The sequence below is a fragment of the Chiloscyllium plagiosum genome, unplaced genomic scaffold (genome assembly GCF_037043375.1).
Source record: "Chiloscyllium plagiosum isolate Xiang-an unplaced genomic scaffold, Cpla_swu_hap1 HiC_scaffold_36, whole genome shotgun sequence".
Classification (NCBI taxonomy): Eukaryota; Metazoa; Chordata; class Chondrichthyes; order Orectolobiformes; family Hemiscylliidae; genus Chiloscyllium; species Chiloscyllium plagiosum.
The window spans coordinates 47,735,184-47,758,844 of NW_028270174.1; the positions used below are offsets into that span (position 1 = coordinate 47,735,184).

General features: G+C 48.6%; 1 protein-coding gene across 3 annotated transcripts in view; it reads left to right on the top strand.

Moving 5' to 3' along the window:
* Positions 1 to 23,661, top strand: part of tmem144b (transmembrane protein 144b) — a 108,184-nt gene that overhangs the window by 49,978 nt on the left and 34,545 nt on the right. For all 3 annotated transcript variants that reach the window (XM_087980142.1, XM_043674004.2, XM_087980143.1), the window contains exons 4-5: positions 7,232 to 7,354; positions 12,522 to 12,621. In XM_087980142.1, coding sequence (XP_087836268.1) covers positions 7,232 to 7,354; positions 12,522 to 12,621 — 223 coding nt within the window. The remainder of the gene's footprint in view (positions 1 to 7,231; positions 7,355 to 12,521; positions 12,622 to 23,661) is intronic.

Sequence of the window (23,661 nt, forward strand, 5' to 3'; positions counted from 1 at the left end):
TCGCACACTGTCCCTCTTGTCCTCTCTCCCACAGCCGCTCTTCCACCCTCCCTCGGGCTCTCTCTTCCTCCCTCGCGCTCTCTCCCCCTCCCTCGCGCTCTTTCCCCCTCCCTCGAGCCCTCTCCCTCCCTCGAGCCCTCTCCCTCCCTCGAGCCCTCTCCCTCCCTCGAGCCCTCTCCCTCCCTCGAGCCCTCTCCCTCCCTCGAGCCCTCTCCCTCCCTCACGTCCTCTCCCTCGAGCACTCTCCCTCCCTCACGCAGTCACCCTCCCTTGCACTCTCTCGCGCACCCTCCCTCTCTCGTGCACTCTCCCTCGCTCGCGCAATCTCCCTGCCTCGCGCTCTCTCCCTCCCTCGTACACTCCCTTGTGCACTCTCCCTCCCTCGCGCACTCTCCCTCCCTCGCGCACTCTCCCTCCCTCGCGCACTCTCCCTCCCTCGCGCACTCTCCCTCGCGCACTCTCCCTCGCGCACTCTCCCTCGCGCACTCTCCCTCGCGCACTCTCCCTCGCGCACTCTCCCTCGCGCACTCTCCCTCGCGCACTCTCCCTCGCGCACTCTCCCTCGCGCACTCTCCCTCGCGCAATCTCCCTCGCGCACTCTCCCTCGCGCACTCTCCCTCGCGCTCCCTCCCTCGCGCTTCCTCCCTCACTTGCGTTCTCTCCCCTTATTGCGTTCTCTCCCTCCCTCGCGCTCTCTCCCTCCCTCGCGCTCTCTCCCTCCCTCGCGCTCTCTCCCTCCCTCGCGCTCTCTCCCTCCCTCGCGCTCTCTCCCTCCCTCGCGCAGTCTCCCTCCCTCGCGCACTCTCCCTCCCTCGCGCACTCTCCCTCTTTCGCCAACTCTCCCTCCCTTGTGCACTTTCCCTCTCACGCGCCCTCCTCCTCCCTCGCAATCTTTCCCTCCCTCGTGCACTCTTCCTCTTGTGCTCTCTCCCTCCCTCGCGCCCTCTCCCTCTTGTGCTCTCTCCCTCCCTCGCGCTCTCTCCCTCCCTCGCGCTTTCTCCCTCCCTCGCGCTTTCTCCCTCCCTCGCGCTCTCTCCCTCCCTCGCGCTCTCTCCCTCCCTCGCGCTCTCTCCCTCCCTCGCGCTCTCTACCTCCCTCGCGCTCTCTCCCTCCCTCGCGCTCTCTCCCTCCCTCGCGCACTCTCCCTCCCTCGCGCTCTCTCCCTCCCTCGCGCTCTCTCCCTCCCTCGCGCTCTCTCCCTCCCTCGCGCTCTCTCCCTCCCTCGCGCTCTCTCCCTCCCTCGCGCTCTCTCCCTCCCTCGCGCTCTCTCCCTCCCTCGCGCTCTCTCCCTCCCTCGCGCTCTCTCCCTCCCTCGCGCTCTCTCCCTCCCTCGCGCTCTCTCCCTCCCTCGCGCTCTCTCCCTCCCTCGCGCAGTCTCCCTCCCTCGCGCAGTCTCCCTCCCTCGCGCAGTCTCCCTCCCTCGCGCAGTCTCCCTCCCTCGCGCAGTCTCCCTCCCTCGCGCAGTCTCCCTCCCTCGCGCAGTCTCCCTCCCTCGCGCAGTCTCCCTCCCTCGCGCAGTCTCCCTCCCTCGCGCAGTCTCCCTCCCTCGCGCGCACTCCCTCCCTCGCGCGCTCTCCCTCCCTCGCGCGCTCTCCCTCTTTCGCCAACTCTCCCTCCCTTGTGCACTTTCCCTCTCACGCGCCCTCCTCCTCCCTCGCAATCTTTCCCTCCCTCGTGCACTCTTCCTCTTGTGCTCTCTCCCTCCCTCGCGCCCTCTCCCTCTTGTGCTCTCTCCCTCCCTCGCGCTCTCTCCCTCCCTCGCGCTTTCTCCCTCCCTCGCGCTCTCTCCCTCCCTCGCGCTCTCTCCCTCCCTCGCGCTCTCTCCCTCCCTCGCGCTCTCTCCCTCCCTCGCGCTCTCTCCCTCCCTCGCGCTCTCTCCCTCCCTCGCGCTCTCTCCCTCCCTCGCGCTCTCTCCCTCCCTCGCGCTCTCTCCCTCCCTCGCGCTTTCTCCCTCCCTCGCGCTCTCTCCCTCCCTCGCGCTCTCTCCCTCCCTCGCGCTCTCTCCCTCCCTCGCGCTCTCTCCCTCCCTCGCGCTCTCTCCCTCCCTCGCGCTCTCTCCCTCCCTCGCGCTCTCTCCCTCCCTCGCGCTCTCTCCCTCCCTCGCGCTCTCTCCCTCCCTCGCGCTCTCTCCCTCCCTCGCGCTCTCTCCCTCCCTCGCGCTCTCTCCCTCCCTCGCGCTCTCTCCCTCCCTCGCGCAGTCTCCCTCCCTCGCGCAGTCTCCCTCCCTCGCGCAGTCTCCCTCCCTCGCGCAGTCTCCCTCCCTCGCGCGCACTCCCTCGCGCGCACTCCCTCCCTCGCGCGCACTCCCTCCCTCGCGCACTCTCCCTCCCTCGCGCACTCTCCCTCCCTCGCGCACTCTCCCTCCCTCGCGCACTCTCCCTCCCTCGCGCACTCTCCCTCTCTCGCGCACTCTCCCTCTCTCGCGGACCCTCCCTCTCTCGCGGACCCTCCCTCTCTCGCGGACCCTCCCTCTCTCGCGGACCCTCCCTCTCTCGCGCACTCTCCCTCTCTCGCGCACTCTCCCTCTCTCGCGCACTCTCCCTCTCTCGCGCACTCTCCCTCTCTCGCGCGTTCTCCCTCCCTCGCGCGTTCTCCCTCCCTCGCGCTCTCTCCCTCCCTCGCGCTCTCTCCCTCCCTCGCGCAGTCTCCCTCCCTCGCGCAGTCTCCCTCCCTCGCGCAGTCTCCCTCCCTCGCGCAGTCTCCCTCCCTCGCGCAGTCTCCCTCCCTCGCGCAGTCTCCCTCCCTCGCGCAGTCTCCCTCCCTCGCGCAGTCTCCCTCCCTCGCGCAGTCTCCCTCCCTCGCGCAGTCTCCCTCCCTCGCGCAGTCTCCCTCCCTCGCGCAGTCTCCCTCCCTCGCGCAGTCTCCCTCCCTCGCGCAGTCTCCCTCCCTCGCGCAGTCTCCCTCCCTCGCGCAGTCTCCCTCCCTCGCGCAGTCTCCCTCCCTCGCGCAGTCTCCCTCCCTCGCGCAGTCTCCCTCCCTCGCGCAGTCTCCCTCCCTCGCGCAGTCTCCCTCCCTCGCGCAGTCTCCCTCCCTCGCGCAGTCTCCCTCCCTCGCGCAGTCTCCCTCCCTCGCGCAGTCTCCCTCCCTCGCGCAGTCTCCCTCCCTCGCGCAGTCTCCCTCCCTCGCGCAGTCTCCCTCCCTCGCGCAGTCTCCCTCCCTCGCGCAGTCTCCCTCCCTCGCGCAGTCTCCCTCCCTCGCGCAGTCTCCCTCCCTCGCGCAGTCTCCCTCCCTCGCGCAGTCTCCCTCCCTCGCGCAGTCTCCCTCCCTCGCGCAGTCTCCCTCCCTCGCGCAGTCTCCCTCCCTCGCGCAGTCTCCCTCCCTCGCGCAGTCTCCCTCCCTCGCGCAGTCTCCCTCCCTCGCGCAGTCTCCCTCCCTCGCGCAGTCTCCCTCCCTCGCGCAGTCTCCCTCCCTCGCGCAGTCTCCCTCCCTCGCGCAGTCTCCCTCCCTCGCGCAGTCTCCCTCCCTCGCGCAGTCTCCCTCGCGCAGTCTCCCTCGCGCGCACTCCCTCCCTCGCGCACTCTCCCTCCCTCGCGCACTCTCCCTCCCTCGCGCACTCTCCCTCCCTCGCGCACTCTCCCTCCCTCGCGCACTCTCCCTCCCTCGCGCACTCTCCCTCTTTCGCCAACTCTCCCTCCCACGCGCCCTCCTCCTCCCTCGCAATCTTTCCCTCCCTCGTGCACTCTTCCTCTTGTGCTCTCTCCCTCCCTCGCGCCCTCTCCCTCTTGTGCTCTCTCCCTCCCTCGCGCTCTCTCCCTCCCTCGCGCTCTCTCCCTCCCTCGCGCTCTCTCCCTCCCTCGCGCTCTCTCCCTCCCTCGCGCTCTCTCCCTCCCTCGCGCTCTCTCCCTCCCTCGCGCTCTCTCCCTCCCTCGCGCACTCTCCCTCCCTCGCGCTCTCTCCCTCCCTCGCGCTCTCTCCCTCCCTCGCGCTCTCTCCCTCCCTCGCGCTCTCTCCCTCCCTCGCGCTCTCTCCCTCCCTGGCGCTCTCTCCCTCCCTGGCGCTCTCTCCCTCCCTCGCGCTCTCTCCCTCCCTCGCGCTCTCTCCCTCCCTCGCGCTCTCTCCCTCCCTCGCGCTCTCTCCCTCCCTCGCGCTCTCACCCTCCCTCGCGCTCTCACCCTCCCTCGCGCTCTCACCCTCCCTCGCGCTCTCACCCTCCCTCGCGCTCTCACCCTCCCTCCCGCTCTCACCCTCCCTCCCGCTCTCACCCTCCCTCCCGCTCTCACCCTCCCTCGCGCTCTCACCCTCCCTCGCGCTCTCACCCTCCCTCGCGCTCTCACCCTTCCTCGCGCGCTCTCCCTCCCTCGCGTGCACTCACTCTTGTGCTCACTCCCTCGTGCTCTCTCCTTCCCTCTTGTGCTCTCTCCCTCCCTCACGTGCTCTCTCCCTCCCTCACGTGCTCTCTCCCTCCCTCACGTGCTCTCTCCCTCCCCCGCCCAGTCTCCCTCCGCCGCCCAGTCTCCCTCCCCCGCCCAGTCTCCCTCCCCCGCCCAGTCTCCCTCCCCCGCCCAGTCTCCCTCCCCCGCCCAGTCTCCCTCCCCCGCCCAGTCTCCCTCCCCCGCCCAGTCTCCCTCCCCCGCGCAGTCTCCCTCCCTCGCGCAGTCTCCCTCCCTCGCACACTGTCCCTCTTGTCCTCTCTCCCACCCCCGCTCTCCCACCCTCCCTCGTGCTCTCTCTTCCTCCCTCGCGCTTTCTCTTCCTCCCTCGCGCTCTCTCCCCCTCCCTCGAGCCCCCTCCCTCCCTCGAACCCATCTCCCTCCCTCACGTCCTCTCCCTCCCTCACGTCCTCTCCCTCGAGCACTCTCCCTCCTTCGCGCAGTCACCCTCCCTTGCACTCTCTCGAGCACTCTCCCTCTCTCGCGCACTCTCCCTCTCTCGCGCACTCTCCCTCTCTCGCGCACTCTCCCTCTCTCGCGCACTCTCCCTCTCTCGCGCACTCTCCCTCTCTCGCGCACTCTCCCTCCCTCGCGCGTTCTCCCTCCCTCGCGCGTTCTCCCTCCCTCGCGCACTCTCCCTCTCTCGCGCACTCTCCCTCTCTAGCGCACTCTCCCTCCCTCGCGCGTTCTCCCTCCCTCGCGCGTTCTCCCTCCCTCGCGCGTTCTCCCTCCCTCGCGCGTTCTCCCTCCCTCGCGCGTTCTCCCTCCCTCGCGCGTTCTCCCTCCCTCGCGCGTTCTCCCTCCCTCGCGCGTTCTCCCTCCCTCGCGCGTTCTCCCTCCCTCGCGCGTTCTCCCTCCCTCGCGCGTTCTCCCTCCCTCGCGCGTTCTCCCTCCCTCGCGCGCGCTCCCTCCCTCGCGCGCGCTCCCTCCCTCGCGCGCGCTCCCTCCCTCGCGCGCGCTCCCTCCCTCGCGCGCTCTCCCTCCCTCGCGCGCTCTCCCTCCCTCGCGCGCTCTCCCTCCCTCGCGCGCGCACCCTCCCTCGCGCGCGCTCCCTCCCTCGCGCGCGCTCCCTCCCTCGCGCGCGCTCCCTCCCTCGCGCGCGCTCCCTCCCTCGCGCGCTCTCCCTCCCTCGCGCGCTCTCCCTCCCTCGCGCGCTCTCCCTCCCTCGCGCGCTCTCCCTCCCTCGCGCGCTCTCCCTCCCTCGCGCGCTCTCCCTCCCTCGCGCGCTCTCCCTCCTTCGCGCGCTCTCCCTCCTTCGCGCGCTCTCCCTCCTTCGCGCGCTCTCCCTCCTTCGCGCGCTCTCCCTCCTTCGCGCGCTCTCCCTCCTTCGCGCGCTCTCCCTCCCTCGCGCGCTCTCCCTCCCTCGCGCGCTCTCCCTCCCTCGCGCGCTCTCCCTCCCTCGCGCGCTCTCCCTCCCTCGCGCGCTCTCCCTCCCTCGCGCGCTCTCCCTCCCTCGCGCGCTCTCCCTCACTCGCGCGCTCTCCCTCTCTCGCGCGCTCTCCCTCTCTCTCTTCCTCTCTGTCTCACTCCTCTCCCCTCCTCCACTCCTGCTCTCTCTGTCTCTAGTTTGTATCCCAGTCTCTCTCACTCTGTTACCACTTCTTTTTTCCCATAGTGTCCTGTCAGTCTCTCTCTCTCTCCCTCTCTCTCTGTCTGTCTGTCTTTACTACTCCTTTCATCCCCACAATGTTCCCCTACTCCTATTGATTTCTGTTTCTCCTTCTCTCGATTGCTGCAAATTAGATTAGATTAGATTACTTTAGATTAGATTACTTACAGTGTGGAAACAGGCCCTTCGGCCCAACAAGTCCACACTGCCCCGCCGAAGCACAACCCACCCATACCCCTACATTTACCCCTTACCTAACACTATGGGCAATTTAGTATGGCCAATTCACCTGACCTGCACATCTTTGGACTGTGGGAGGAAACCGGAGCACCCGGAGGAAACCCACGCAGACACGGGGAGAACGTGCAAACTCCACACAGTCAGTCGCCTGAGGCGGGAATTGAACCCAGGTCTCAGGCGCTGTGAGGCAGCAGTGCTAACCACTGTGCCACCGTGCCGCCCAAATGTGCCCACAGTCTTTCCCTTTCCTGCTAATGTCTAAAAGCCCTCTCATTATCTCCACCATTCCTTTCATTCCCACAGTGTTCATTCTGTTCCACTAGGGCTCAGTGCTTTTCTCACTCTGCTGTTCTTTTTATCTCTACGGTTCTCCCCATCTCCTGCTTGTCTCTCACTGTCCACTCTCCTTTTCACCCTATATTGATCTCACCTTAGTCTCTCAATCTGTCTTACTTTTTCTGCATTTCGTTTACCTCCACAGTGTTCTTTCTTCAGTGCTGGTCTTGCCATGTGATAAAATTAGTAAAAAAACAATTTGGACATTTCACAAGATAAAGACACTAAGCATCAGAAGGCTTTACTAGGAGGACTGATTGGAACCTGAGACAAAGAAGTGGGTCTTATACAGCTTTTTGAATGAAGAGATGGTAATGTAGTGGCAGATAGTTTTCAGGATGTACTTCTAGGTCATGTGCCTACAGCGATGGTGTAAAGAGAGGTAGATACACATAGCTGGAGAAAGGTGCAAGTGGATCAACATGGGAAAGGGGTTAGATAGTCAAGGTTTTAATAATAAAGGGCAAGACTTTTGAATATGAGAGTGGGAATTTTGAAATTTTTGGGGGCACTATGCTAATGTAGATCAAAAAGATAGGTGAAATCTAATGTTGGTTTGTTATCTGGCAGAGCTTTTCATGACAAGTGTGCAAAGTAGAACATGGGAAGAGACAGGAAACAAGTGCCATCACTGTAATAAGTATATTAATACAAATCTCATTGCATTTTGTTTTAGGGATGTTTTTCCAGTGGATTCTTTGTGCAGCAATATGGATTGTATCTCTGGTTGTGAATTTAATGTTGAAGTGCCCAGAGTTTTGGCCCCTTGCTATGATAGGTGGCTTTTTATGGGCTACTGGTAAGTGCATGATCCACATTGTATTCTACTCATTGTAAAAGCACGTGCAATTGCACTTGCTAGCTAATGCTGGTCTTTATAATTAGACCATTTTGCACTATTGAATTTGGATGTTCTATTATTAATCAATAAATGGTGCCAAAACTTCAGGTGTGCAGCCCATATATGATTATATGCAGATATTACAGTCTGAATTACTTCCGACTTTGTGAAAATAGTACCTTTCTGCCTGGGTCAAATGGAAAAAGCAGCCTTTCCACAGTTGGTGAATTAAACTTTTGGGCGGCACAGTGGCACAGTGGTTAGCACTGCTGCCTCACAGCGCCAGAGACCCGGGTTCAATTCCCGCCTCAGGTGACTGACAGTGTGGAGTTTGCACATTCTCCCCGTGTCTGCGTGGGTTTCCTCCGGGTGCTCCGGTTTCCTCCCACAGTCCAAAGATGTGCAGGTCAGGTGAATTGGCCATGCTAAATTGTCCGTAGTGTTAGGTAAGGGTAAATGTGGGGTATGAGTGGGTTGCGCTTCGGCGGGTCGGTGTGGACTTGTTGGGCCGAAGGGCCTGTTTCCACACTGTAAGTAATCTAATCTAATCTAAACTTGCCACAAAAGTGAAATCTTATCAGTTCATCGAATCAGGAATTTTACAGCTCCAAGTACACAACACAATTGTTATTTGACAAATTTGTGCTGGCTTTTACTTATTAGCCCATATTTTTCTTAATGTATTCTTTCAACAATCATTGCTAAACATTGTCCAGCAGCTTGTCTCCTTAAGTGTGCTTTGATCCTGAAAGGGTTGGAAACTACTGGTGTAGCTTTATTCGCTTGATCTATTTTTAGAGAGAAAATTTAATTCAGCACCTTCTGCTTGACCTTGTTTCTTTTTAAAACACATTCAGAGGACGAGCTACCAGTCTGCAGGAACTTGATAGATGTAAATATCTCGAGTCCACTATAACTACTACAAAACTAAAAGGAAGAGTCATTGCACACAAAGCATTAACCCTCTTTATCTCTCCACCGATATTGCCAGATGTACTGTGTTCTCCAGCACTTATTTGTTTTCACATCTTCAGCTGCAGTACTTAATTTTGATTTGCTTTAATAATTTGTTAAAATGCTTTCATGAAAAGATTTAACAAAATAGCACAGCATCCAGATAAACTCGTAAATTATTTCATTCATGATCTACGCAGGCCTGTGGAGAGATAATACTATGGTGATTTAAAGTCAGGCTTCTTAAAAGACTGGACTGCTGCAGGCATTTTTGCTTTTTAATTCATTCATATGATGTGAGCAATTACAGATGGTTACCAGACCCTTAAAAAGGTGGTTATGAGGTGCCTTTTTAAACTTCTGCTGTTCTTGGTGGTACGTCCACAGTGCTATTAAGGAGAGAGTTCCTGGGCTTTGATTCAATGAAGGAATAGTGATATATTTGCAAGGTAGATGGTATGTGACTTGAACACAAATTTTGAGGTGATGGTTTTCCCATATATCTACTGCCCTTGTCCTTCCAGACAGTGGAGCTCCTGGGTTAGAAGTAGAAGTCTGAGAAGCTTGGCTGCAATGCCTCTTGTGATGATACATATTGTTACTTTGGTTGTAGGAATTGAAGGGTGTGCAAGTGGAAAGGGGACTATTTTGTTTTAAGATTATGTCGAGCTTCTTGAGTGTTCTTGGAGCTGCATCCATCCAGGCAAATGCATGACATTACACTCCTCACTCATGTCTTGTAGGTATTGAACAGGCAGTGAGTACTGTTACATAATCCCCAGACTCTGACCTGCTCTTTTAGCCAAAATACTCACATAACTGATCTAGTTTAATTTCTGGTTGATGATAATATCCAGACATTCAGCAATAACAATGCCATTAGCTGTCAAGGGGCAATGGTTAGATTCCTTTTTGTTGGAGATGGTCATTGCTGGGTTCTTATGTGAAAAGTAACATTCATGTCACACTAAGATCAAACCTGTATGTTGTCCAGATCTTGTTGCATACGAATTGCTTCGGTGTCTGAACATTATACAATCATAAATAAATATCCCCCAGTTCTGACCACATAAAGGAGCAAAGGTCCTTGATGAACCAACTGAAGTAAATCGAAGTGAGAGAGACTAAGATGATTGACTTCCAACAACCAAGACTATCATCCTTTGTGCTAAGTATGATTCCATTAATCAGGAAGTTTTCTCCCTGATTCTGGTTTTGCTAGGACTTTTGACATACATTGCAAAATGTCACCTCTCTACTGTAGTTCACATATTTTAATCATGTTTGGATCAAGGCTGTAAATAGGTCATTATATTGTCATTTGGTGAGCCTTGGTTGACAAAACACTGCTTACAGAAGTTTATCTGATCTAAAGGGCATTGCACATAATGCTGAAAACATACAACAAGCAATGTAGGGGACACCAAATATTAGAAAACCCCCATCTACTTCCCAGCCAAGAGTTTTCATTTCTGAGTAGAAAAGCATGTAGTGACTCAATCTCATTGAAAGCACAGAACAGATTAAATAACAAAAGGCCCAAGGAACAAAACTGGCAGAAAGTTATTCTGGATTTCATAAACTCATGATGTGATCTAAACAAAAAGCAGAATTTCCTGAGTTTAGTTGTATTGAAATGAAGAAAGGGCTTCATACCATAAATGAAATAGAAATTTGGCTGAAATATAATTATTTGGCTGAAATGTATTCCACTGAACTTCCTTCAACTTTCAAAGCAATTCAATGGCAACAAAGTTAAGGAGAAATGCAAGCAAAGCAGCAGAAATTGAATTGTCTACACCATGTAAGAGAATGTACAATAATAGACAGTGAAAGCATCGACAATTAAATTGAAGCAGTTTGCCACACAGTACAGTGAACAGTTATCTCCTTCAAATTCAGGTTAGTATGTATGGACTGAAGTGATTCAGAAGGTATGGGTTTAAGCAAAATATCCGACCTCCCCAGTTTCTAAAAAATGAAGCCCAAACAACAATAAATGATATAACAGCTGGCAAGAATGCACATCCCAGAGACATGATTGAGGAAATTCCATCAATAACTAAATTACTGAAAGGAAGGAGAATGCCTAAAATCTCAAGGGGTTGAAGTAATAGGTCCACCTACCTGACACAGATCTACAGGTGGAATGAAAATCCAATTTCTTTTATATAAACTGTAGATGTTTTGCATACAATATGACACAAAATACTACAAAGAAGAGACAATGTGCGAAGATCCAAGATATTGCAAAGAAAAAAAAAATCACCTGCTATAGTAGGGATGGCACAAACAGGTATAAACAATAGATGTATGTCATCAAGAATCTCTGCAAAACAAATACATTAAAGACCTCCATTTCAAAACAGAACAGACCTTGGACTGTCAGGAAGATAGTCCAAAGCAACTGACTTCAATCGAAGAAAATACCATTCCTTCGAGACCACAGGGAGAATTGTACCAAGTCCAGATCATCTGAATTCTGAACTTGGGCTTAGGGGGTCAGGGATTTTGGAGGTGGGATTGGGGGAGCAGGATGGTAAAGAGTGGAATACATGTATAAACAAATATATGACCCTCATAAAATAAAATGAGGGAGCAAAGATTTTGGGAGTCTGTTATGGAGGATATATATGGGTCTGAAACAGTTCATTCTTGATTTTGCATATTAGACACCATTGTTATGTCATGGGGACTTTGAGCAGAGGAGAGAGGCAAAGACAGATCTGAGGCTATTGTGCTCTTAAAAGTCTCTAATAATGTAAGTCCTATTTGTGTAATCTGTTAGTAGTCTCAGTAATGCAATGGACCGCCTTTCATTTAGTCAATTATGCTTTTCTAGTTAGACCAGAAAGCTGGCTATCTTCCCCCACGCTATGTTAGTTAGGGATACACTCAACAGTGGGTAGTCAGAAGCACATACACAAATATAGAATGTGCTGATAAGAGCATAGCGTATAAAAGAGAAATAAATAGGTACACGAGGAATTATCCAATTTTCCTTTGGCTTTTAACAGTTAGTCTGATGAAGTTGGAAACAAATAGTTGTAATATTGTTTTGGATATATTAAGGCACATCATTTAACATGATTATATACAATGATCAAGTTGTAGTTTTATGGCATGAAAAACTCATCAGGTCTGGCTGCATCTGTGGAGAGAGAAGAACAGTGATAACATTTTGAGCCCAGTATGACTTCACTGGACATGAAACATTACCTGTTTTTCTGTGTCCACAAATGGTGAGTTTGTTTCAGATTTACAGTATGAGAAGTATTTGCTTTTGTTGGGTCTCTTTATTAGGTCTTGTGGCTAAACTAATTAAAGGATATGGGGAAAAAGTGGGAAGAGGGTACCAATTTGCATGATCAGCCATTATTATGTAGAATGATGGAGCAGGCTCAAAGGGCTGAATTGCCTACTCCATTTTTTTAGTTTAAAGAAATAAAAGATTTGTCTGGAGAAGAGATGATGAGCATTGTCAGAAAACAAAAATGAAAGTAAAACTGATACCTATAAAGAGAAACAGTGGGGACAGAGTACAGTCTGAAATTCTTCAACTCAACAATGTGTTGTCTCGATGGCTTTAAGTGTGTAATCAAAAGACAAGGTGCTGTGCCTATCCTTCAAATATCATTAAGCTTTATTGTCCTTGGCTTCCTATAGTGTTCCAGAGTGATCGGTATGAGGTGGGGAATTGAAATAAGCCTCTTGAAGATCTGAGTCACACTTGTGGACTGTAAAGGGCATTCTGCAAAGTGGGAAAGCAGTCTGCACTTGATCTCTCCAAGGTAGAATAAACTGCAACGTGAACACTGACAACAATATACTAAATTGAAAAAGTAGAGTAAATCTGTGTCATCTGGAAGGAGTGTTCGACAGTGAGGAAGGAGGTGGTCAAACGCAGGTGTTGCCCTGAGCCTGCATTGTTAAGGTGCCAAGGGAAGGAGTGTTAGTTGTGATTAAGGAGATTTCTAGGCTCTTAGGGAGGGAGCATTCCCTGCACAATGCTGAAAAAGGAAGAGGAGTGAAGATGTGTTTGGTGACATTGTGCATGGTTAGCCAAAATGACATTGATAATCTGTTGAATATGGAGTCTAGAGAGATGAAAGCTGATGACATTCTGAGGCAAGAACTAATCATTTTGGTTTCTTCTTTATTTTGCTTTCAGGAAATATTACTGTTGTTCCAATTGTAAAAACCATTGGCTTAGGCCTTGGTGTTCTAATCTGGGCTGCATTTAATCTCCTGATGGGATGGGCAAGTTCAAGGTAAGTCTTGATAGCTAACTGCGCACAGCTGATGTTACCATTACTGGTCACTTTGATTTAAAGACTAGAACTCTAGCTGAACCATTTTTATTATGAGAGGATAGATGTATTCCAATAATGCAGGCCGCCTACTCTGGTGGTCATGCTGTAGCTTTTAATAATGCTGTTTGTTGCTTCAATCGGAGTAGAAAAAACTTGCATGAAGTATCTGATTGTAATTTGTATTTTATGCAATGAATAGTCATAATTATCATTTAAGGGAAAGTATTGAGAAAACATTTGGTAATATCTATGATTGATTAGTACATGAAAATGATTTTCTAAGGGTGTTGTTACAATCTAGTTGGGGACCATTAACCTTTTTGTTTGAAGTAGACAAAGTTTGAAATCCCAGGGATTTGCTAAAAAAGTAAAGATTTCATAGTTTGCATAAACAATACATTTACTATGCCAGGTTAGAAAAGTCAAATGAACTATATTGTATACACAACTTAGTCTTACACCCAGAATTAACACAAAGTGGGTTGACAGACTACCTGTGGTCAGTGGAGAAAGTGAGGTCTGCAGATGCTGGAGATCAAAGTTGAAACTTTATTGCTGGAACAGCACAGCAGGTCAGGCAGCATCCAGGGAACAGGAGATTCGACGTTTCAGGCACAGGCCCTTCAGGCCCCCGGACGACCCATCGTCTCAGCCTGCTCCTGCCCAACCGAACTCATCTCGGCATACCTCGACACGGTCCTGTCCCCATTAGTCCAAGAACTCCCCACCTACGTTCGTGACACCACCCACGCCCTCCACCTCCTCCAGGATTTCCGCTTCCCCGGTCCCCAACGCCTGATCTTCACCATGGACATCCAGTCCCTGTACACCTCCATCCCCCATCACGAAGGACTCAAAGCACTCCGCTTCTTCCTTTCCCGCCGTACCACCCAGTACCCTTCCACCGACACCCTCCTTCGACTGACCGAACTGGTCCTCACCCTGAACAACTTTTCTTTCCAATCCTCCCACTTTCTCCAAACAAAAGGAGTAGCCATGGGCACCCGCATGGGCCCCAGCTATGCCTGCCTCTTCGTAGGGTATGTGGAACAATCCATCTTCCGCAACTACACTGGCCCCACCCCCCATCTTTTTCTTCGCTACATTGATGACTGTATCGGCGCTACCTCGTGCTCCCACGAGGAGGTTGAACAGTTCATCCACTACACCAACACCTTCCACCCCGACCTCAAATTCACCTGGACAGTCTCGGACTCCTCCCTCCCCTTCCTAGACCTTTCTGTTTCTATCTCAGGCGACCGAATCAACACGGACATCTACTACAAACCTACCGACTCCCACAGCTACCTGGACTACACCTCCTCCCATCCTGCCCCCTGTAAAAACGCCATCCCATTCTCCCAATTCCTTCGTCTCCGCCGCATCTGCTCCCAGGAGGACCAGTTCAAAATACGTACAACACAGATGGCCTCCTTCTTCAAGGACCGCAATTTCCCCCCCGACGTGGTCGACGGTGCCCTCCACCGCATCTCCTCCACTTCCCGCTCCTCCGCCCTTGAGCCCCGCCCCTCCAACCGCCACCAGGACAGAACCCCACTGGTCCTCACCTACCACCCCACCAATCTCCATGTACAGCGCATCATCCGCCGTCACTTCCGCCACCTCCAAACAGACCCCAGCACCAAGGATATATTTCCCTCCCCTCCCCTATCAGCTTTCCGTAGAGACCACTCCCTCCGCGACTCCCTTGTCAGATCCACACCCCCCACCGACCCAACCACCACTCCCGGCACCTTCCCTTGCAACCGCAGGAGGTGCAACACTTGCGCCCACACCTCCCCCCTCACTTCTCTCCAAGGCCCCAAGGGAAACTTCCATATCCGCCACAGATTCACCTGCACCTCCACCCACATCATCTACTGCATCCGCTGCAGCCGGTGTGGCCTTCTCTATATTGGGGAGACAGGCCGCCTACTTGCGGAGCGATTCAGGGAGCACCTCCGGGCCACCCGGACGAACCAACCCAACCAACCTGTGGCACAGCATTTCAACTCCCCCTCCCACTCCACCGAGGATATGCAGGTCATTGGACTCATCCACCGCCAAACCACAACAACCCGACGGTCGGAGGAGGAGCGTCTTATCTTCCGACTGGGAACCCTCCAACCGCAGGGGATGAACTTGGACTTCACCAGTTTCTTCATCCCCCCTCCCCCCACCTTGTCTCAGCCGGATCCTTCCAGCCCGGCACCGCCTTCCTGACCTGCAGTCTTCTTCTTGACCTCTCCGCCTCCACCCTACTCCGACCTATCACCCTCACCTTGACCTCTTTCCACCTATCACATTTCCAACTCCCCTCCTCCAAGTCCCTCCTCCCTTTTATCTTCTCCTGCTGAACACTCTCTGCTCATTCCTGAAGAAGGGCCTGTGCCCGAAACGTCGAATCTCCTGTTCCCTGGATGCTGCCTGACCTGCTGTGCTGTTCCAGCAATAAAGTTTCAACTACCTGTGGTCAGTACCCCACAGAGAACATAAAACATCACATGCAATCAAGATTGATCCCATTGATTTCACAGCAACCTACCCAGACATTAGTGAGATTGCATTATGAAATCTTATTTAGAAGCTCTTGTCTCCTTCACAGGGATACGAAAACTTAACGTTCAAAGATCTACCCTCTTGAGTTTACTTAAACCTCGTAGTGCCCCAATGACTGCTCATGTTCTGCTAGTTCCATCTCTTTTCCCAAGACTGAGTTTCCCCAGGATTCCAAGGACTGCTTGCGTGCATGTAATTACAGGCACAATATCATTCTTTTTTCCAAAACAAAATACATTAAGTTGCTGATGCCTCTGAATTTCTGTCTTGGCTCTCCTAAGCATATACTGTAACATGCATGCAAACACACACACCAAGTAGGATCGCAAATGGACTCCCACTTTGCACTCTCTCAGGTCCTTTGATCATTTTCTTGTGCCAGTCTCCACCACACAGATGGATTAGTATTAGAATGGCCGAATCATATTTACATCACCATACCGTCCGGACTTGTGCATCGAAAATGATGGACAGGTTTTGAGAATCAGGAGATGAGTTAGCTACAAGATTCATAGCCTCTGACCCCTCTTGTAGACACAATATTGATATAGAGTCATAGAGATGTACAGCACAGAAACAGTCCCTTTGGTTCAACTCGTCCATGCCGACCAAGTTACCCAACCCAATATAGTCACACTTGCCAGCACCCAGCCCATATCCTTCCAAACCCTTCCTATTCATATACCCATCCAGATGCCTTTTAAATGTTGCAATTGTACTAGACTCAGCCACTTCCTCTGGCAGCTCATTCCATACACGTACCACCGTCTGCGTCAAAACGTTGCCCTTTAGGTCTCTTTTATATCTTTCCTATCTCACCCTATGCCCTCTAGTTCTGGACTCCCACACCCCAGGGAAAAGACTTTGTCTATTTACCTTTTCCATGCCCTAAAGATTTTATAAACCTCTATAAGGTCATCCCTCAGCCTGCAACGCTCCAGGAAAAACAGCCTATTCAACCTCTTCCTATAGCTCAAATCCTCCAACCCTGGCAACATCCTTGTAAATCCTTTCTTAACCTTTTGAAGTTTACAACGTCCTTCCAATAGGAAGGAGACCAGAATTGTACGCAATATTCCAAAAGTGGCCTAACCAATGTCCTGTATGCCCGCAACATGACCTCCCAACGCCTGTACTCAATACTCTGACCAATAAAGGAAAGCATACCAAATGCCTTCTCCATTATCCTATCTACCTGCAACTCTACTTTAAAGAAGCTGTGAACCTGCACTCCAAGGTCTCTTTGTTCAGCAACATTTCCTAGGACCTTACCATTCAGTGTATAAGTCCCGCTAAGATTTGCTTTCCCAAAATGCAGCACCTCGCATTTATCTAAATTAAACTCCATCTGCCACTCCTCAACCCATTGGTTCATCTGATCAAGATCCCATTGTAATCTGAGGTAACCCTCTTCACTGTCCACTCCACCTTCAATTTTGGTGTCATCAGCAAACTTACTAACTATACCCCTTATGCTCACATTCAAATCATTTATATAAATAATGAAAAGTAGTGGACCCAGCACCGATCCTTGTGGCATTCCACTGGTTACAGGCCTCCATTCTGAAAAGCAACCCTCCACCATCACCCTCTGTCTTCTACCTTTGAGCCACTTCTGTATCCAAATGGCTAGTTCTTCCTTTATTCCATGAAATCTAACCTTGCTAACCAGTCTCCCATGGGGAATCTTGTCACATGTCTTACTGAAATCAATACAGTCAACCACTCTGTCCTCATCTATCCTCTTTGTTTCTTCTTCAAAGCACTCAATCAAGTTTATGAGACATGATTTCCCACGCACAAAGCCACGTTGACTGTCCATAATCAGTCCTTGCCTTTCCAAATGCATGTACATCCTGTTCCTCAGGGTTCCCTCCATCAAATTGCCCACCACCAACGTCAGGCTCACCGGTTGATTAATCTGCTTTAGTTTCTAGTCAATGGTAAATTCCAGGATGTTGTTAGTGGGAGATTTGGTAATAGCAATGCCATTGACTATCAAGGGGTAATAATAGGTTCTGTCTTGTTGGAGATTGTCATTGTTGGCACTTGTTGTCATCAGTGAACATCCTGATTTCTGAGCCTATGATGGAGGGAAGGTCATTAATAAAGCAGCAGGTGATGGTTGGACCTAGGACACTACCCTGAGGAACTCCTGCTGAAATATTCTGGAGCTGAGATGAAAGACTACCAAGCACAACCACCTTTTGTCATGCTAGGTATGACTTCAACAGAATTCAGCTTTGAGGAACATGGCATTCCAACCAGAACTCAATCAACAAACATATTGGTTTTGACCCCATCTACCACCCTCTGAGAAAAAGAACAGGAAATCACATCACCACAGGAACTGACATCACCAACCCAAAGAAACCTAAACACATAAATAGAAAGTGGTTCACTAACACCAGTGCTTCACCAGAGGTTCACTGATGATGTTGCCTAGTATGGTGACGAAACATCTGAAAATGAACCTTCCAGCTTCAGTGATTCCTGAAGAAGGGCTTATGCCCGAAACGTCGATACTCCTGTTCCTTGGATGCTACCTGACCAGCACCACATTTTTAAGCTCTGATCTCTAGCAACTGTAATCCTCACTTTCTCCTAGCTCAGTAAGCAAACTTACATCCACAACAATCTCTCCCTCAAAGTTAGCAAAACGGAGGAGGTGGTCATCAACTTCAGGAAGCAGAGTGGAGGACATCTGTATTAGTGGTGCTAAAGTGGAGGTGGTTGAGAGCTTCAAGTTTCTAGGAGTAAATATTACCAAAGGTCTATCCCGTTCTATCCACGTCAACACTACTGTCAAGAAAGCACACCAACACCACTATTTCCTCAGAAGGTTAACGAAATTCGGCTTGTCCACAATGGCTGTTAGCAATTTTTATAGATGCACCATAGAAAGCATCCTATCTGGATGTGTCACAGCTTGGTATGGCAATTGTTCTGCCCAAGAGCACAATAAATTGGAGTTGTGAATGTAGCCCAGTCCAACATGAAAACCAGCCTTCCTTCTATTGACTCCATCTACACTTCTTGTTGCCTCAGAAAAGCAGCTAACATAATCAAAACTCCTACCACCCAGCTATACTATTTTCCATCAGGCAGAAGATACAAACATTTAAAAACACAGACCAACAAATATAAGAACAGCTATTCCCTGCTCTTATCAGATTTATGAATGGACCTCTTGTAAATTAGGGTTGATCTTTCTATGTAGTTCTTTGCTGACGTAACACTATATTCTGCATACTGTTCCATTACCCTGATGTACTTATGTAAGGTATAATTTGTCTGGTTAGCACACAAGACAATACTTTCCACTGTATCTTGGTACATGTGACAATAAGAAATCAAATCTGCTTCTGTTCGTATTTCTAATGGTCTTAATGATAAGATCATAGCTGATCGGCTTGTCTTTTGAGGAAGAAAAGGTCCTTATCTATGTGCTCAAAGGTGGCCCCTAATGTTTAAACAATTCTCCCAGTTCTGGAATAATGACAATAGGAATCATCCTTTTAATATCCACCTCATCAAGACAGTTCAGAATTTAATATACTTAATCAAGTTGATCATCACTCTGCCAAACTCCAATTGTTGAGTTTCTCAAGCAATTTCTGTTATTGTTTGTTTCAGATCTCTGAAATCTGCAGTTCATTGTTTTATGCAAGATCCCTTTTAGGTTTGGATGCTCAGTAATTATTGGGGGAGTTGCAGAAAGTGAGGAAGATTGTCAAAGGATACAGCTGGATATAGCTAGAATGCAGATTTGGGCAGAGAAATGGCAGATGGTGTTTAATCCAAACAAATGGAAAATTAACAAAGCAGGTCACTAGACTCACATTATTAACTCTGTTTTCTTTTCACAGATACTGCCCAACCTGTTCAGTTTCTCCAGCAATTTCTGTTCTTGTTTGTTTTAGATCTTCAGTATCCGCTGTTCATTGTTTTATATGAAAGCCATTTTAGTTTGAATGCTTAGTCAATATCGGCAGAGTTGCAGTAATGAGGAGGATTGTCAAAAGATACAGTGGGATATAGCTTGCAGATTTGGGCAGAGAAATGGCAGATGGAGTTTAATTGGGACAAATGCAAAGTGCTGCAATTTGGAAGATCAAATTCAGGTGTGAATTATTCAATGAAAGACCAAATTTTTGGGAACATTGACGTACAAAGAGATCTGGACAGAGGTCCACAGATCCCTGAAAGTAGCAACATAATTGGATAAGGTGGTCAAGAAGGCATACAGCCTTCATTGGCTGAGGCATCAAATTTAAAAGTTGGCAAGTTACGTTACAGCTGTACAAAATTTTAGTTAGGCCACATTTAGAATATTCTGTGCAGTTCTGGTCACCAAACTACCAGAAGTACATGGATACATTGGAGAGGGTGCCGAGAAGGTTTACCAGGATATTGCCAGGTTTGGAGGGTTTTAGTTATGACAAGAACTTGGATTGTTTTTGCTGGGAAGACAGAGGCTGAGAGCTGAGATGTCTACAAAATTGAGGAGCAATTGAAAACTCATTGCAGGTGTAGTAATGTTGAGGCGACAAACCATTGGCCGTGGCATCTCTGGGATCCAGAGTTAAGGAGCACAATCATCCAGGGTCATAATTCTGATTTGCTGTTCAGTGAACCCAGATGTTTACACATGTCAAATGTGGATATGGTTCTGGACCAAGGTTAACAATGAAGAATAATCTTTCAGTGAGATGCTGAAACATACTAGTGCCTGTAGCATTCTTCCTGATAATTTCTGTAGAAGCAAAAGAAAATCGGAAATTAGAGGATTGAATGTCTGCTTGTATAAGATGGCAACTGTTTCTCCTATCACTTTTGCTTATAAATAAAATTCATGGTACCTCCATAAATCGGGATATCCTTTTATTTATTTTCAGTTGGCCTGGCTCTTCAACCATTCCTGGCTCTTTGCCAGAAATCCACCTAGTGAATATATTTATTATTCTTCTCCAAATTGTCTTTCATCCTAATAGTATGGTTGTTATTTGTGTTAATATTTTGTGACTAGATTCTCCTCATAACCAAAATTCCACGTTTCTGGAGCCAGTTTTACGAATCTCCTTCGCATTTTCTCTAGGGCCTCCACATTCTTCCAAAAGTGCAGTGGCAAAACTGGATGCAGTACTCCAACTGAAGCCAAACTAGTTTCTTATATACATTCAACATAACCTCCTTACTCTTGGACTCTATGTATTCTTAGCTTAATGATGTTGACAATGAATTTCTTTCTTCTGCTGAATTCTGCACCTCATTGTAATGATCCTCTATTTTTATCGGCAATGGTTCTGTTGCAGCTCCTGTTTCTTGGATACAATAGCATACTGATCTTGATACTAATCCTTATAATATCAACTGATTCTGCTTGTGGCAAATGTTTCTTTGCTTGTTCATCCCAGTTACTTTTTTTCCTTCTATTTGAAAACATTATCGTGTTCATCCTGTCTCTACCTGCTTCCAGCAGTTGTTTCTAGTATTGTCTTGTGTTTGAACATACAATGCTAAATTATCAGACAGTTTCTCATTCCTCCTGTGATTGGTGGTTGAATTTCTCTATCCCAATACATACGCATTTGTTAATTGTTGTTATCACCATAGCACTGTTGACTTTGAGTCAAGAATAAAAGCAGGCATAATTCTTACAGATATTATTAATTATCTGAGAACTGTTTCTCTTATGGTGATACAAAGGCTACAGAAGACTCTGGGTTGTAGTTGTTGAGCCAGTTGTTGAGTACAGGGTAGTCATCTCTTGTTCTTCAGAACTCCCTTAGCAATCTTTCCTTATAAACTCAGCTAAAACAACACTTGTATTACCTCTTCTATGACCATTGCTCTTAGTTTTATAATGAATTCCAATAACTCAGTATTCCACAAAGCCGCTATAGTAATTACACCTTCTCAAATTTTAGACAAGAAATGTTGGCTTTGCCTGTGTCACACACATCCCATTAGTGAACAAAACTAAAGCTGCCCTAATTGGTACAGAAAAATTGAACAAATAGATGTATTTGTTAGAAGTTTCAAGCTATCATCTATGAAGACAATTATAGTCATTTACTGACAACGCCTGCATAAATGTCATTCCATGAAACTGACTTAACTATAAAATGGAATCTTGAGCATGGATTCTTTCATAAAATCTTTTCTTTAGCATCTAGATAGGAGGTAACAAGAGGAAGAAGTCTCTAGCAGGAGTGATTTATGGGCCCTCCAGTGGTAGCCTCAGTGTGGGACAGATTATAAATAAAAAAATGAGAGCTTTAAAGGATTTGAAAATAGCATATGCAAATTTAGTCTTCATGTTGATTGGATGAAGTATGTTGGGCAAAGGAAACCTAGAATAATAATTGATAGTCTATTTTGAACAGTTTCTTAGAACAACATATTCTGGAATCACCTTTTTATTTTAGCCTTGATAATATGTAATGAAATAGGATTCATGAATAATCCTCTTGGAAAGAGTGGTCACAACATGATGAAATTTCATATTCAGTTGGTGACAGTGGACTGTACATTAAAAGGCAAGATGATAGATATGAAGTGTGACAGACACTTGACATATTTCATAGCTCTCATCAAAGATATTTTCCATTGTAAAAAGAAAGGACAATACAAGGAGGATGTGGTATTGTTGGGAAATTCAGATAGTAGCACAATTAAAGGATGAACACACTGCAGCAAAGACTAATTGTGAGCCTGAATGTTGAGAAAATTTGAAAAGAAAACAAAGATGATGGAAATGAAGAGGCAGAAATCAGAATATGGCAGTAAGCTAGCAAGAAATATAAAAATAGTAAGATATTCCACAAATAGATAAAAAGGAAGCAAGTAATCAAAGTAGATATTGGTTCCTGAGAGAATGAGACTTTGAAAAATTATTTTTTAAATTGTCTATACAGTAGAAGAGATACAGTGCATCCCAAGAATGGCAGAAAATCAAGCTGCAAAAGGGAGGGAAGAACTAACAATAGAGATAAAGTGCTAGAAAAACGATGGGCTAAAGGCTGGCAAGATCCCTGGACCTGACAGCACGCTTCCTAGTCCCTTAAGAGAGCTGGTTGCAGAATTCCTTACTTCTGGAAAGGTTCAAGCAGATTAGAAGATTGCAAATCTAAACCCCTCTTTTCTCAAAAGGAGGGAGACAGAAACAAAGGAACTATTGACCAGGGTTAATTTAATATCAGTCACCAGAAATATACTGAAATCCATGATTAAGGAAAATCATAATACAGTCAAACCGAATCAACATGGTCTTGTGAAAGAGAAATCATGTTTGCCATTCCTGTGTTTGACACTGCAATCCAGTTTAACATTAATTGTAAGATTCTGACTCTGGTCGAATATGAAACCACTTCAGGTACAAGTATGATTAGATGATGTTCATAAATTTATTGAATATACATAAATTTATTGAATAGTCATAACGAGTACAACAAAACTAGTACTTAAGGCAGTGGACTCAATCGACCGGCAGTAGAATATGGTCCTTGGTTGGCTGGGGTGCTGGCTCCTGTCTTCTTCATACACATGGTACTACTGAGTAGCAGGCCTTTTTGTGTTAACCCTTTACCACAACCTGCGTAATGGTATGGCGCAGGCAGTGCATAATTAAGTTTTGATTGGTGAGGGGAACATAAGTAGTGCATGATCACCTGATGTCCATTCTCCCAAGGTAAGAACCAAGATTAGCTCATTGACTGCAGTTTTGCTTATTTAGTGTGAATTTGTAATTAAATCACCACTTGTCTTACTGCATCTGTGTGTATTTGATCAGATCAGTTACTTCTAAATGACTATCTGTTTTCTTGCGGCTGCATGATGAGTTTTATTGAGGTGGTTGGATTGGCTATTTTACTTTTAAACAGAGATTGCGTACTTGAAACTTTAACAACCCATATCTATTTAATATTTAATGATATCTAAACCATATCTACTTAAAAGGCTATCCAAAGTGTGTGTAAAATATGTGGATAGCAATCATCGGTATTTACAAGATGGACTGATAAAATATTCTGACGCGTATCGTTGTTTTGTCATGAATGATAAAAGTTTAAAGGGATTGGACAGTTCCAAAACTAATCACTCACTGACATAAGTTAAATCTTGCATAAAAAGAATATTTAGATACTTTGATTCTGTATTATAACGAAACAAAACCCCCTAACTCTTACACCTGCAAACACTTGCTATACCTTTCTTATCCTATTTTTCTTCCTGTCTGTCGTCATATGTTTGAGTTTTTTTGTTGGTTTCTTCCATTTACATAAGTTTAGTCCAACCCAGTTTTGTTTAGCCCTACATGTGACATTCCAGATGCATATTCTTTCTGACAACTTCCTTCATCCCTTTACAGTCTCCAACTTGATGGGTGATGGAATGCTTCATTTTATTAATTATTTTGAAAAATAATAAGGAATT